The sequence below is a fragment of the Barbus barbus genome (assembly GCF_936440315.1).
Source record: "Barbus barbus genome assembly, chromosome: 15".
Classification (NCBI taxonomy): Eukaryota; Metazoa; Chordata; class Actinopteri; order Cypriniformes; family Cyprinidae; genus Barbus; species Barbus barbus.
The window spans coordinates 19,209,581-19,226,546 of NC_136743.1; the positions used below are offsets into that span (position 1 = coordinate 19,209,581).

The following is a 16,966-nucleotide window of genomic DNA, read 5'->3' on the forward strand; positions in this document are numbered from 1 at the left end:
GAGGCTGAACTGGGTGCGGGGACAGAAACTTGCACTTGGGTCGCTCTGCCACCCGCCTCCCCTTGTTTCGATATTAGCAGCACTTTCACCCCAAAAGCGCGGATCTCGCTCTGAGCCCGGGTCTAAACCCTTGCGTTTACAACAAACCGACAGCTCAACAAGCTCAACAATGGGAGCCCCTCCGTATACCGGCCATACTATGGATCGTACCCCAAATAAAGCGCTTTTCGCTTGAGACGGAAACATAACAGGCTTGTTTTTTGGGAGTGACTCACCTCCCCTTCCCCAGAGTTTGATTAAAAAAAAGAGTTCACAACCAAGATGGCCGCCGATCCCATGCAGGTAGGAAAAGTTTTTTATTTCATACAATATAGATGTAAAGAATCTTAAAGTGTGCACGTTGACTTTTACGCTTTAAAAGCATAGTATGCGCCCTAAGCGCAGCTCTCTCGCGCACTTTCAAACCACTACTTTTCTTCCTTTGGGACGAGCTGCTCCCTCCGCCGAGGAGCTCATGACACGGGAAAACGGGGAATGTGGCCCGAAAACGCTTATGACAGGAGTTTAGAGCTTGTATTTCCCCCGTACAGTCATATTAGCATCTCCACATAAAATTGTATTTAGACTTTATGCCATGTTGCCTAGTGGAAACACGGAGTTGTGATGTATTGGAATTGTACACACTGGCTGTGTCTCAAAACCCAGTGAGCTGCCTACCTAGACAGCAAAACTGGTTGAAGAGGTAAACTAAAACAGATTTAAATAAAGCTAATGGACAATCGTTAAGTAAGTCCACTGCCTCTATCCATCCTGTGCTATGTATTCTAGTAAAGTTGACTATACTGGGTTTAGAATTAACTTTTGTTCTATTGGTTTATGCTTTCAACAAATGATTTTGGGCTTGTCTTGTTTCTAACACTTTGAAACTAGTTATCAAGATTGTCTTTTAATAACCTGAGTGGTTTGTTGGTTAAAGTAAACTAACAAACTAAACAATTTATATATAAGCTATTCCAATCAAATTATTTTTTAATGTTTATCTGCCTTTAAGATGTCTTAAACATCAAAATTAGGTTTTTGCTAAATGGGCGATGGTCAGTAACTGCAAAAAGGTGTCAGGCATTATAACTTTACTTCATTAAAATGAATTATTTTGGAAAGCGACTTCTAGATGTAGCCTTTTACTCTTACTATAATATTTATTTTCCATCCATTTTCACTTTTTATGTTATTCACAATGACACCATTTCTGAGCATTTGTGAATTCAGTTGTCTGCAAAACCATGTCCTGTCAGGTGTCATTTTGCCAGTGCGTTCAAATTACAACCAGGAATCTGTTGTGTTTTTCTCAGTTTTTGTAAACTGGAAATGACACTGTTGTTACTGAAACATTTTTTGTCAGCCTCTTTCTCAGAACTGATAAGTCCAATAGTATTATGGAAAGTGGAAGAACTGCTGCATAGTTTGGTTTTATGTGTTGAATGAGACGTCTGGAGACACTGTTGTTGGTTAAAGTGCTCTTCAGGACTGTATGAAGGGAGATTTTAACCCTCATCAGTTCTAGTATTAATGAGCAAAACACATTATTAATGGAACATTTTTTTGTCACGCAAATTGTGCTTTTTTGATATTGGTTTTGTGTGTGTTTCACCTGAGTGTAACGGCAGAAGTGAGGAAGAGATAAGGTACAGCTGGCTCCTAAAATGTAGGACAGTTGCTTTTCCATGACCTTCAGTTGACCCATGAGTCAGTGCTGTACATGCAAGCAGACTCAGAGTGTCAAAACATGTATTTCAGTTATTTTTTATTTGTTTTATTTCTTTCTGCAGACAGTGAGATTTCAAAGTCATGGACGAAGAAGGAAACAAGAGGGTCACCAAAGCTAAAATTTCAGAACATTCACTCCAGTTCAGCTTTATATTTTGAATTAATAATGCACAGTATATCACTAATATATCAATTATCCACAAACATCGGAGGTATTTCAATTTATCTGTATCAGTCAATATTGGATATTTAAAGGTGTAATTCACCGTTGGCAAGATGGGGTTTTAATAAAAAGTTGGCAGTCTGTGCAGTAAATACATTTTTTAAATCGATTTACGTCATCTGGCAGATTTTTGCTGGCAGATTTAAGGGCATAACTTGGTCCTGGTAGAATGGAAAAATAATACACACTGTGAACTTACTTTCACTACAGACATTGTAACAATACAAAGCTGGTTTGAAATTGGAAAACATACCTTTTAAATGTACATGGTCATTTAGATTACCTCTGCTGTCATCTAATGCTTACTCAAAGGTAATCTTTAAAAACATACTGTTAAATGTAAATCGTCAGCAAGTCTCAAAATAACTATATTTTTCATGTTGTGCATTATAATGCTGTAATGCCTCACTTGTAGCATTGAAATGACTGATTTTAGTTGTTAGTGTTTTCTTTTTTGCATTTAGACAAAATAATTTTTAAATTTAACATCGGCTGTGTATCAGTTGATATCTTATTGGTATCTTCCAGAGTAATATTGAATATTTGAATGTTGATGTATTTGAATAATATGACCATTATGGATTCAGATATATTTTGTTTATTGTGTGTGCATGCTTGGCTAACCTCACCTTCACCCTCCTTTAGACCTGAATGAGCACATTCTGCTGAAAGTTTTGTTTTTTAAGCTTTATTTACGGCTCCATAAATAAATAGAGGATATTAATAAATATTTATAGAGGAGCCGTGTCAGTTCTCTTATATGTTGTCAGTGAGCTCATGAAGAGCTGGGCTAAGCAGGATTTGGCTCACCCACTTAGATCAGTTATCCTCCCTGCTGATGTCAGTGGTACTGTGCTTCTTTATGTGTATGTGCGTCTGTGTGTTTTCCTTCATGCTTAGGGGTTAGTGTGCAGGGTGCGCTAGGAGATGTGAATGCAATATATCATGAATCATGATACTGGTGACAATTATGCCTTAGGAGGGAATTTCCTTCACGTGTTTACTAAGAATCTTTTATTTTTTGCATGAAAAAAGACCTAAGGAAGTCTTTGAAATTGTTTTAAAAGACTAAGGTAAGGATTATTGACATCAAAATATACTAATATATGTTTATTTTGCACAGGCTCACATGGTTTCGGACCAGCTGGGCCTGGGGCACAACCTTGACCTGTCTGATACCATGGTGCAGCAGAAGCTAGACGAAATCAAGGAGCAGATCAAGAGGGAGATCCGCAAAGAACTGAAGATCAAAGAAGGGGTGGAGAACCTTAGAAAGGTCACCACAGAAAAAAAGAGACTGGCATATGTTGATAATATGTTCAAGAAATCCAACAAGAAGTTAGAGGAGCTGCATCAAGAGCTGCAGGAGCTCAACGCTCATATTGTGGTGAAGGATCCAGAGGATATTCTCTTAGGTACGAGTAAAGCTCTCATAAGTAAACTTTAACCATCTGTAGTGCATCAATTTGTACACGCATACTACCATTCAAAAGTGTGAGGTCAGGAAGATATATATATATTTAAAGTAATACTTTTATTCAACAAGGATGCATAATGTGATAGGAAAGACATTTCTAATGTTATAATAGATTTCTATTTCAAATAAATGCTTTGAAGAATCCAAAAAAAGGTATCATGGTTTCTACAAAAGCAGCACAAACCTTCAACATTGATAATAAGAATAAATGTTTTTGAGCAGCAAATTAGAGTGATTTCTGAAGGATTGTGTGACACTAAAGACTGGAGTAGTTGCTGATAAAAATTCAGCTTTGACATCACAGGAATAAAATAAATTGTAAGATATAAATCAACAGAAAACTGTTTAAATTCTAATAATATTTCACAATATTGCTGGTTTTACTAAATGCAGCCTTGGTGAGCATAAGACCATAAGTGTTGGTAACAACTGAGAAAACTGTATTAGACTTCAATTTTATATATGTGTGTATATATATATATACATACATACATACATACATTTTCGCCCATTCTTGCTGATGCTGCCAAGACTTGCAGTTTCCTGTGGGTCATCCTTTCATTTGAGCCTAGCTATTTTTATATAATGTGCTTCTCCACGGTGTCCACAAATTACTTTTTGATTGATTTGAAGATAAATAGCTTTTACATGTGAGATATGTGAGCCTAGACAGTAACACACTACAGGTGTAGCAGTTCTGGACTGTAATATTTAGTTGTGAGGATATCTGCCAGAAGCTTGATCAGATCTCTCACCCTACTAACCACATCCTTATACGGGACAAGATGTAGCCTGGCATGGAAATTATCTGATGAGAAGGGGCTTTTGTTTGGTGACTCAGCGCAAGAGGAATGTCTCTGTGTGTCACACCTCTTTGTTGACCTCCTCAGTCTGTGTCGGCTAAGCTGAAATCAGCAGATGCCACTGGAAGACAACAGCGCTCCAGTGCCCGTGCCTCGCTGGTGAAGTCATAGTTGCGCAGCACTGGTTGGGAGTCCAGACAGGAACTGGTCAAGCTGTTCCACTCGCTGCTGATGGGTCAAGCCTTACCTCATTATCTCATCAGCTCTTATTACATCCATTACACAGACACATATGTTTGTTTTTGTATATAGCAAATAAGTATGAAAACATATATAGTTAGAGCAGTATGTTATAGGGCTTTAATCTACAGGGTGGGCCATTTATATGGATACACCGTAATAACATGGGAATGGTTGGTGATATTAAAGTCCTGTTTGTGGCACATTAGTATATGTGAGGGGGCAAACTCCTCAAGATGGGTGGTGACCATGGTGGCCATTTAGAAGTCGGCCATCTTGGATACAACTTTGTTTTTTTCAATAGGAAGAGGGCCATGTGACACATCAAACTTATTGGTAATGTCACAAGAAAAACAATGGTGTGCTTGGTTTCAACGTAACTTTATTCGTTCATGAGTTATTTACAAGTTTCTGACCACTTATAAAATGTGTTCAATGTGCTGCCCATTGTGTTGGATTGTCAATGCAACCCTCTTCTCCCACTCTTCTAAGGGGGTCAGATCGGAGACCTTGGGGGCCATTCAACTGGCCCACGACGACCAATCCACTTTCCAGGAAACTGTTCATCTAGGAATGCTCGGACCTGGCACCCATAATGTGGTGGTGCACCATCAATGGAAACCTCAAGGCCACTGGATATTTCAAATTGCTACATGATGATGTGTTTCCCTCTTTATGCACTGAAGCTGGCACGTTCCCTGAGTTTTTCCAGCAAGATGGTGCACCACCACATTATGGGTGCCAGGTCCGAGCATTCCTAGATGAACAGTTTCCTGGAAAGTGGATTGGTCGTCGTGGGCCAGTTGAATGGCCCCCAAGGTCTCCCGATCTGACCCCCTTAGACTTTTATCTTTGGGGTCATCTGAAGGCAATTGTCTATGGTGTGAAGATACGAGATGTGCAGCACCTGAAACTACGGATACTGGATGCCTGTGCTGGCATTTCTCCTGCGGTGTTGCTATCAGTGTGTGAAGAGTGGGACAAGAGGGTTGCATTGACAATCCAACACAATGGGCAGCACATTGAACACATTTTATAAGTGGTCAGAAACTTGTAAATAACTCATGAACGAATAAAGTTACGTTGAAACCAAGCACAACATTGTTTTTCTTGTGACATTACCAATAAGTTTGATGTGTCACATGGCCCTCTTCCTATTGAAAAAACAAAAGTTGTATCCAAGATGGCCGACTTCTAAATGGCCACCATGGTCACCACCCATCTTGAGGAGTTTGCCCCCTCACATATACTAATGTGCCACAAACAGGACTTTAATATCACCAACCATTCCCATGTTATTACGGTGTATCCATATAAATGGCCTACCCTGTACTTTTACGCACCTCTGAAGTCTCATTGTAAAACCTACTGTGTGAGTGCGTTATTCCTTAACCTGCCGACTTTGTTTATAATAACCACAACAGAGTCATCTGTATTTATGCCTTGCGTAATTATGTGACTCAGGAGTCCCGAGGTGCTGAACAAAAGAAACTTGCTCTTCATTAACATGTGCTTCCACACTAAGGTGCTTTGTGAAGACTTATTTATCACAGACGACCTTCTCGCTTCCACTCTGAAGCTCAACAACCTTGTAGAGGTTTTGTAATGGGGTAAATCATCAAGAAGCGAGGTGTTCGTACTTTTTTTTGGAGATATGTTTAATTTTGAGTTTAGTGCGATTTGAATTGATATACATCCACATATACGGCTGGTTGATAAACAATCAAAATTGTATCTCAATATTTTAATTAATTTAATGATATATAATATATGCTACAGTTTTCAATGTTTTAAAAGAAGTATCTTAAGCTCAAGGCTCCAAAGCTGCATTTGTGACCCTGGGGGCGTATTACAGAAAGATCCTAACTTTAAAATCTTATCTTATCTGTTTGGTAACCATGGTTATTTCAGTTAGGACCACATTTTGGACAAAAGCTATTACAGAACAGCTTTTCCTAAGTGCGTTATCTTATCTTAACTACAGATAGGAAAGGGGTATTACAGAAACCTCCTAACTTGACAAAAAACCCTAAAAACTGTCTTAACTTTAGGACAACCCCACAGCTGTCCTAACTTCAAAATTATTTGAAAGCTAACGGAAAAAAACGCTTACAACTGTGCTGTCTGACAATGGTATTACATTTATTAATAGTTGAAAATGAAGAACTAAGATGCTTAATGGTAGAAAGACTCTTGGAGGACCCTGAAGATGTGTTATATTTTGATGACAAAACACTTATAATTAATTACAGACTGCCGCACAACATATTACAGTTAGCACAGGAACTGCAACCAGCATTATAGAGACCAACGAAAGTGTCACGGACCATTACTGGTTGTAGTGCAAGTGACTAATGCCTTACGTTTTTTTGCAAAAGGCGATTTTCAAAGTGAAGTAGCTTTTGTTTACCTCATCAGCAGCTCGGGCAGTGTTGGTTGCTTGGTAATAGACCTGAGAGTGGATTGTCGAGCTTGATTATGCCATTTAAAATTTCCTAACTAGAGATAAGATACTATTTTGTAAGATAGGATAAGAATCCCAAATCAAGTTAAGATTTGCTTCTGTAATACGAATTTGCGAAAAATCCTAATTTAACACATCATATCTTAAGTTAAGAGCTAACATAAGAAACTTTCTTTAATACGCCCCCAGGACCACAAAACCACTCATAAGTGTCAATTTTTCGAAATTGAGATTTCTACATCATCTGAAAGCTGAATTAATAAGCTTTCCATTGATGTATGGTTTGTTAGGACAATATTTGACCAATATACTACTATTTGAAAATGTGGAATCTGAGGGTGCAAAAAAATCTAAATACTGAGAAAATCACCTTTAAAGTTGTCTAAACTAAGTTCTTAGCAATGCATATTACTGATCAAAAATTAAGTTTTGATATATTTACGGTAGGAAATTCACTAAATATCTTAATGGAACATGATCTTTACTTAATATCCTAATGATTTTTGGCATAAAAGAAAAATGGATAATTTTGGCTATTGCTAAAAATATGCCCCAGCGACTTAAGACTGGTTTTGTGGTCCAGGGCCACATTTATTTGATCAAAAACAGTAATATTTTAGTTATAATCATATTTATGCACATATATATATATATATATATATATATATATATATATATATATATATATATATATATACACATTATATATACACATACACATTATATATACACATACACATTATATATACACATACACATTATATTTACACATACACATTATATATACACACACACACACAGTGTAGTAATAAGTATTTGATACACTGCCGATTTTTCAAGTTTTCTCACTTAAAGAATGGAGAGATCTGTAATTTTCATCGTAGGTACACCTCAACTGTGAGAGACAGAAAATAAAATAAAAAAAATCCAGAAAATCACATAATTAACTTCCATTTTATTGCATGGAATAAGTTTTGTACAATATATAATATAATATTACAATAATATTTGGTACAGAAAACTTTGTTTACAATTACAGAGGTCAGACGTTTCCTGTAGTTCTTGACCAGGTTTGCACACACTGCAGCAGGGATTTTGGCCCACTCCTCCATACAGGTCTTCTCCAGATCTTTCAGGTTTTGGGGCTGTCGCTGGGCAACACGGAGTTTCAGCTCCCTCCATAGATTTTCTATTGGGTTCAGGTCTGGAGACTGGCTAGACCACTCCAGGACCTTGAAATGCTTCTTACAGAGCCACTCCTTAGTTGCCCTTGCTGTGTGTTTGGGGTCATTGTCATGCTGGAAGACCCAGCCACGACCCATCTTCAATGCTCTTACTGAGGGAAGGAGGTTGTTGGCCAAAATCTCGCGATACATGGCCCCATCCATCCTCCCCTCAATACGGTGCAGTCGTCCTGTCCCCTTTGCAGAAAAGCACCCCCAAAGCATGATGTTTCCACCCCCATGCTTCACGGTTGGGATGGTGTTCTTGGGATTGTACTCATCCTTCTTCTTCCTCCAAACACGGCGAGTTTATACCAAAAAGTTATATTTTGGTCTCATCTGACCACATGACCTTCTCCCATGCCTCCTCTGGATCATCCAGATGGTCTTTGGCAAACTTCAGACGGGCCTGGACATGTGCTGGCTTGAGCAGGGGGACTTTGCACGCGCTGCAGGATTTTAATCCATGACGGTGTAGTGTGTTACTAATGGTAACCATTGAGACTGTGGTCCCAGCTCTCTTCAGGTCATTGACCAGGTCCTCCCGTGTAGTTCTAGGCTGTTCCCTCACCTTTCTCAGGATCATTGATACGAGGCGAGATCTTGCATGGCGCCCCAGTCCGAGGGAGATTGACAGTCATCTTGAATTTCTTCCATTTTCTAATAATTGTGCCAACAGTTGTTGCCTTCTCACCAAACTGTTTGCCTATTGTGTGAACAGGTGTCTTTTACAGGTAACGAGTTCAAACAGGTGCAATTAATACAGGTAATGAGTGGAGGATAGGAGGGCTTCTTAAAGACAAACTAACAGGTCTCTGAGAGCCAGAATTCCAGAATTACAGATATCTCCATTCTTTGTAAGTGGGAAAACTTGAAAAATCGGCAGTGTATCAAATACTTATTTGCCCCACTGTATATATTGTGCCCCCCAAAAGTATTTGAACAGTAAGGTCAATTCCTTTATTTTTGCTGTAGACTGTAAATATTTGGGTTTGACATCAAAAGATGAATATGAGATGAGGGATTAACATTTCAGCTTTTATTTGCAGGTATTTTCATCTGGATCTGATACACAACTTAGAAGATAGCACCTTTTGTTTGAACCCACCCATTTTTCAAACAAAAGGTGCTATCTTCTAAGTTGTGTATCAGATCCAGATGAAAATACCTGCAAATAAAAGCTGAAATGTTAATCTCTCATCTCATATCCATATTTTGATGTCAAACCCAAATGTTTTCAGTCTACAGCAAAAATAAAGGAATTGGCCTCACTGTTCCAATACTTTTGGAGGGCCCTGTATACAATGAGGAAAAAAATTATTTGATCCCCAGCTGATTTTGTACGTTTGCCCACTTACAAAGAAATGATCGGTCTATAATTTTAATGGTAGGTTTATTTGAACAGTGAGAGACAGAATAACAACAAAAAAATCCAGAAAAATGCATTTAAAAAAAAGTTATATTTTGATTTACATTTTAATGAGTGAAATAAGTATTTGATCCCCTATCAGTCAGCAAGATTTTTGGCTCCCAGGTGTCTTTTATACAGGTAAGGAGCTAAGATTAGGAGCACTCTCTTAAAGGGAGTGCTCCTAATCTCAGTTTGTTACCTGTATAAAAGACAACCTGTCCACAGAAGCAATCAATCAGATTCCAAACTCTCCACTATAGCCAAGACCAAAGAGCTGTCCAAGGATGTCAGGGACAAGATTGTAGACCTACACAAGGCTGGAATGGGCTACAAGACCATCGCCAAGCAGCTTGGTGAGAAGGTGACAACAGTCGGTGCGATTCGCAAATAGAAGAAACACAAAATAACTGTTAATCTCCCTCGGTCTGGGGCTCCATGCAAGATCTCACCTCGTGGAGTTTCAATGATCATGAGAATGTTGAGGAATCAGCCCAGAACTACACAAGAGGATCTTGTCAATGAACTGGGACCATAGTCACCAAGAAACAATTGGTAACACACTACACCGTGAAGGACTGAAATCCTGCATCGCCCACAAGGTCCTCCTGCTCAAGAAAGCACATGCACAGGCCCGTCTGAAGTTTGCCAATGATTCAGAGGAGAACTGGGTGAAAGTGTTGTGGTCAGATGAGACCAAAATCAAGCTCAACTCGCCGTGTTTGGAGGTGGAGGAATGCTGCCTATGACTCCAAGAACACCATCCCCACCATTAAACATGGAGGTGGAAACATTGCTTTGGGGGTGTAATTCTGCTAAGGGGACAGGACAACTGCACCGCATCAAAGGGTCGTGGATGGGTATTCCAGCATGACAATGACCCAAAACACATGGCCAAGGCAACAAAGGAGTGGCTCAAGAAGAAGCACATTAAGGTCCTTGAGTGGCCTAGCCAATCTCCAGACCTTAATCCCATAGAAAATCTGTGGAGGAAGCTGAAGGTTCAAGTTGCCAAACGTCAGCCTCGAAACCTTAATGAATTGGAGAGGATCTGCAAAGAGGAGTGGGACAAAATCCCTCCTGAGATGTGTGTAAACCTGGTGGCCAACTACAAGAACGTCTGACCTCTGTGATTGCCAACAAGGTTTTTGCCACCAAGTACTAAGTCATGTTTTGCGAAGCATGGGACCATGTTGATTTAACTGAAAACTAGGAGACGAGAAAAGTGATTCATGTTAAAGAATTGACCTTACCAGCTGTATTATTGCTGTTGAAGTTTAAATCATGGATGCTACCAAAAAAACGTTTTTTTGTGTGTTTTGCTCATCACCATATTTTTTTTATTACATAGCTCTGCAGTCACATAAAGTGCCTTTGAGAGAACTGATGTTTTTGTTTGTTATTAGCAGAAGTTTAACAGGTTTAATTTATCTGTAGAGGTGGGGGAGTTTTTACTTGTCTGGACATGAAAAGTAGTGCTGTGCTTCATTGAAATAATTTCCGTTTTCACAGTCCTTCATCAAAGCAACCAAAAAACATTCCTGGAAAACTGCAAAATTTACAGAATTAAGCAATCACCCTCATAAGAGTGTTTGCAACATATGGCCAGATTTTTTAACCAATAAAATAGTTTCAAATTAATCAAAAGCATAAATATTCTCACTTGAATTAGTGTAGCTTCTAAGCTTGACTCTTAATGTTACTCAAAGGTCAAACAAAGAGTCAGGTACTCTTGTTGCAACATCCTTCCTGTTTTTATGGTTTAGCCAAAAATCTGGAAATGGCCACAGAAAACTGCATAAACTTAATTTCTGTTGCTCTCAGACTACTCAACTCTCTCTTCTGACCCAAATAATCATTATTTAGTTGGTGCTGGTGTTGTAGTAGTTAAAGATACGAGTTGACAACCAAACATTGGAGCGCATTGACTTTGATTGTATTGACAAAAAACAGACATTTCTCAAATTCTCTTTTACCTCATATAGGTTTGAGTGATATGATGGTGAATAAATGATGTCGAGTTTTTTTGGGAGAACTGTCCTCTTAATTCTAAACTGCGCCAGGAAGTCTGTCTTTAGAATCTCTTCGGATCCTACTAACTTCTGCCATTTCTTTCCCAGAGTGTCCTCTTACGCTGGACAGCCCTAAAAGTGAAGCACGAACATGCACTATCAGCAGCAGACTAGCAGCCCTGAAAAAACAGAACGACATTGAATTGAAGGTGAAACAGGGGGCCGAGAACATGATCCAGATGTATTCAAATGGCTCCTCAAAGGTAGAATACCATTTGGTTTTATTTAATGACTCATTTCACTTGAGGCTTTTTTTTCTTTTACCAGTGATGTACAATCCAGGTTCTGTTGTTTACAAAGCACATGAGAGAACACTATATAACCATCTTGGCCCTGAATCAGTCAAAAGTTTGGAGTCAGTAAAATATAAATATTTTTGAAAGAAGCCTCTCTTATCTATTTTAATGTATTTTATAATGTAATTTATTCTGTGATGGCAAAGCTACATTTTCAGCAGCCATTACTCCAGTCTTCATTGTCACATGATCCTTCAGAAATCTTTCTAATATGCTGATTTGCTGCTCAAGAAACATGTCAGTTGCACTGTAATATTTTTGTGGAATCAATGTTACATGTTTTAAAGATCAATTGCTGAATAGAAAGTAGCAGTATTGAAATAAAAATCTTTTGGAACTATATAAATGACTTGACCATAACTTTTAAACAATTAATTGCATACTTAATGGAAAAAAGTAGGCTGTTCGTATCCTTAAAAAAATTCTTACTGACCCCAAACTTAAAAATACATCTAAATTCACTTGGATAGAAATACAGGCACCAGTACTACTGCTTTGCTTCAATGACATGAGTGCAGCTCCTGTGACTTGCCTGAGAGGTTTGATCATAGGAGTGGTGCTGGTGATGAACTTATCTCCTCTGGCAACACGCACACATACACACACACACACACGGTGCATCCCTATGGGAAATTAGCAAGGGCTGATGTCAACCAGGAAATGACTTGTAAACGGAAGCCTTTCCTTCTCACACACTCGTGGCACGGTAGCAGTCCATGGAATATGTTTAGCCTTTGACCAGCTTGCACAAGAGTGCTACCAGTGTTAAATATTTTGCATAAATTAATTAAATAAAGTGAAGTAAAAAAAACACTTTTAAAAAGATAATGAAAACTGAGTTTAGCAGAAAGAAAATTTCCTGTCACCACATAAAATCTATTTGTTTTTGCATGACTTGATTTTATGTTGACCTTGCAGGACAGAAAACTGCTTGCAACAGCACAGCAGATGCTTCAAGACAGCAAAACCAAGATCGAGTTCATCAGAATGCAGATTCTCAAAGCCAGCCAAACCAGCGAGCTCAGCTTCGACAACAATGATGTCATTGGTAACATTCACATGTAGTTCCTCCAGCATTAGCATTCACAGTTCAACAAACACAAACCAATAAATATATCTGTGGTGTTGTGGTGCAGCCAAACCCATCATCAGTCCACTGGACCTGCGGGTGGAGGAACTCTGCCATCACACACGGATAGAGTACGCTGTGGCCGAGGGGGCCAAGAATGTCATGAAGCTGTTGGGCTCTGGTAAACTGGCTGAGAAGAGGGCTCACTCAGAGGTATTTTCAACTGCACTGTCATAATCATCACCTTCTGAACTGACCTCGTTGGTGCAACTGACCTTTAGCACTATTTTTAAGTTTGAACCCTTTGACCTTTGCAGTCTTGGAAAAGAAGGTGGCCAGAGAGACTACCAGCAGTGTATGAGCTTGAGTAAAAAAAATGAAATAAAATATATACTGACATGGGTATGACAGCGGTATTACAATATGAAGGTGGTTTATGAGGACACTGCCTATGTCCCCGTAATTCAAAAGGCTTAAAAAACATACTAAATGGTGTTTTTTTTTGAAAATCTAAAAATGCACAAAGTCTCCTCTGAGGGCTAAGTTTAGGTGTAGGGTTGGTGTAGCACATACAGTTTGTTCAGTATAAAAACCATTACGCCTATGGAGAGTCCCCATAAACCGTGTGTGTGTGTGTGTGTGTGTGCACCTGGTATTCATCACGTCCTGGGGACCGTGTGTGTGTGTGTGTGTGTGTGTGTGTGTGTGTATGTATGTATGTATGTTAAAATAATAAAATACAGGTGCATCTCAACAAATTAGAATATCGTGAAAAACAACATTTCAAAATGTTAAACTTTCATATATTCTAGATTCATTACATGGAAAGTAAAACATTTCAAAAGTTTTTTTTGTTTTAATTTTGTTGATTAGAGCTTACAGCTCATGAAAGTCAAAAATCCAGTACCTCAACATATTAGAATATTTACATTTGAGTTTCATCAAATGACCATCCCTACAGTATAAATTCCGGGTATCTCTTGTTATTTGAAACTGCAATAATGGGGAAGACTGCTGACTTGGCAATGATCCAGAAGACGATCATTGACAGCCTCCACAAAGAGGTAAAGTCACAGAAGGTCATTACAGAAAGGGGTGGCTGTTTACAGAGTGCTGTATCAAAGCATATTAAATGCTAAGTTGACTGGAAGGAAGAATTTGGGTAGGAAAAGGTGCACAAGCAACAGGGATGACCGCAAGCTTGAGAATACTGTCAAGCAAAGCTGATTCAAACACTTGGGAGAGCTTCACAAGGAGTGGACTGAAGCTGGAGTCAGTGCATCAAGAGTCACCACGCTCAGACGTCTTCAGAAAAAGGGCTACCAAGACACTTCTGAAACAGAAACCTCGTCAGAAGAATCTTACCTGGGCTGTGGAGAAAAAGAACTGGACTGCTGCTCAATGGTCTAAAGTCCTCTTTTCAGATAAAAGTAAATTTTGCATTTAATTTGGAAATCAAGGTCTAGAGTCTGGAGGAAGACTTGGAGAGAATCCAAGCTGCTTGAAGTCCAGTGTGAAGTTTCCAAAGTCGGTGATGATTTGGGGTGCTGTGACTGTGTTGGTCCATTGTGTTTTATCAAGTCCAAAGTCAATGCAGCCGTCGACCAGGTGATTTTGGAGAACTCTAATCATCAACATAAAATAAAAAACGTTTGAAATGTTTTACTTTACATGTAATGAATCTAGAATATATGAAAGTTTCACTTTTTGAAATAAGTTACAAAAAAACTAGCTTTTTCACGAAATTCTAAAATATATGTATACGTGTCATATATATATATATATATATATATATATATATAAAATTTCACACTTACACATAATGTAATTTAATAAGCTTATTTGTGTGAAATAAATTTAAATTAATTGAGTTTAATTTGTAAGCTTGCTTGCATGTAGGTGTGAAATAAAAATCAAATTATGAATATAATAATTTAATTTAAGTATGACATAAATCTAATAATATATAGGGTTTTTTTTTAATTCCACTTTTTTTTTGTAGTTTACATTTTTGTTAAGTTGTGACAATGAATACTGTTTCCAGGTCCAAGCCTCTACTCCATTTCAATTGAGAATATTTCAACAGTCATTTATGAGCACTATCATGGCAAACATTTAAGGGGAAAAGGGGAAAGCTAAGCTTTTAAAAACTCAACATGTGCGATAATGTTAATAATGACAGGCCATTATTGGTGAACTGTTCTGTTAATGCCATTTTTCAGTTTAGCATCTACAAGGTAAAGGTGTGGCCACATTACGGAAAGTTCAGCAAATATTTGCTTGCAGAAAAGGTCCATAGTCTGTTGTCAATAGTGTAGCGATGTATAAAGCACAGCTTACATATAAATTACTTTCAAACCAAGCAGCTCTCTGTTCATTAATGCTGTGAATTTGCGTGATCAACTTTAGTACAAGAAGAAAAAACTGAAACTGCACCGATTGCTATGACTGGATTTCTCCCACAACATTTCGACAAGCAACAGTAAATGTGACTGCACCTTTAGATTCATATCTATGCATCCAACTGCCATTAATTTTTCTGCTGTAATTCTGTGAAATCCAGGCCCAGTCTAGGTTCAATGAGTCCAGACAGAAGCTGGATTTGCTGAAGTATTCCCTGGAGCAGAGACTCAATGAGCTTCCGAAGAACCATCCCAAGAGCAGTCTGATCATGGAGGAGTTATCTCTTATGTCCTCTCCGGCCCTCAGTCCTCGCCAGAGCTTCATATCCACACAGAATCACAACAGCACTGTTAAAAACCAGTACAGCACCAAACCTGCTGCACTCACAGGTGAGCAACACATATTACCTTCAGGTTACCTTAATGTTATTAAAGTGTTGTATGAAGCTGTAATCTGAGGTCAGTAAGATTAAAATAAAAAGAGATATTGGTAACACTTTATATGAAGCCCGTATTTCTAATACATTATAAGGGTATTCTTAAGGCATTATAATGAATGCATAATGCATTATAAAAAAACTTATAATGTGTTATAAAATCTCATGAATAATCATAACAACAATTATAATACATTATAGTACTTAAGTATTTGTGGTTAAGAGTATGATTATTTATAACACACAATGATCACCATATTAAATCTACTTCATTTATAATGGGCTATATCATAGCTTGACATTGTTTATTTAAGATCTGCACAGTACCTTACAACATCTCTTGAGTGCATGAATGTTTATATAAAACTAATTGTATCAGTAGACTTAGGTAGGGTAGGTAGATTGTTCACATACTTGCCAAGTATCCTATACTCAGTTTGTCTGTTGAGGAACCATCAAAATAAAGTGTCAGCATACAGTATATTCAGCAGACACACTACTAATACTCTCATGACTGCTAGATGACATGTATTTGCAGAGTACAACAGCTGTCTAAAGGGTGCCATCAAAATGATCAAACTCATATTACACATTCATCTGATCTGATATCTGATCTTATGGCTGTTTGAGAGAAGAAAAAAAAATATTGTTATTATTCCTTATGAGTGGTCTTTGTCTGCTTTAAGTAAAGTAACATAAGTAACGCGGCAAGATATGAGAATTATAATACATTATAACAATGAGAAATATAATCCATTGTAACTTAAACAGATGGATCGTGTTCATTGTGTGTTATAAATCATCATACACTTAAAAGCTATAACCACAAATAAGTAACTATTATAATACATTAAAACTGTTCTTAAGAATATTCTTGAGATGATATAACATATTATGAAGTTATTTATAATGTATTATGCATTCATTATAATGCCTTAAGAATACCTTTAATAATGTATTATAAATACAGGCTTCATAGAAAGTGTAAATGCTATTTTTTGTTTTACTTACTGTTCGCCAAAGTATCCTGAAATAAAATTTAATATTTCCAGAAAAGTATTAAGCAGCACAACTGTTTTCAGCAT

General features: G+C 37.9%; 1 protein-coding gene across 1 annotated transcript in view; it reads left to right on the top strand.

Moving 5' to 3' along the window:
• LOC306881711 (serine/threonine-protein kinase N2-like) overlaps positions 1-16,966 on the top strand; it is a 27,554-nt gene continuing 10,588 nt past the window's right edge. The window contains exons 1-6 of the mRNA XM_079435937.1: positions 1-342; positions 3,114-3,405; positions 11,726-11,880; positions 12,892-13,021; positions 13,110-13,255; positions 15,606-15,834. Coding sequence (XP_079292063.1) covers positions 322-342; positions 3,114-3,405; positions 11,726-11,880; positions 12,892-13,021; positions 13,110-13,255; positions 15,606-15,834 — 973 coding nt within the window. The 5' untranslated portion in view covers positions 1-321. The remainder of the gene's footprint in view (positions 343-3,113; positions 3,406-11,725; positions 11,881-12,891; positions 13,022-13,109; positions 13,256-15,605; positions 15,835-16,966) is intronic.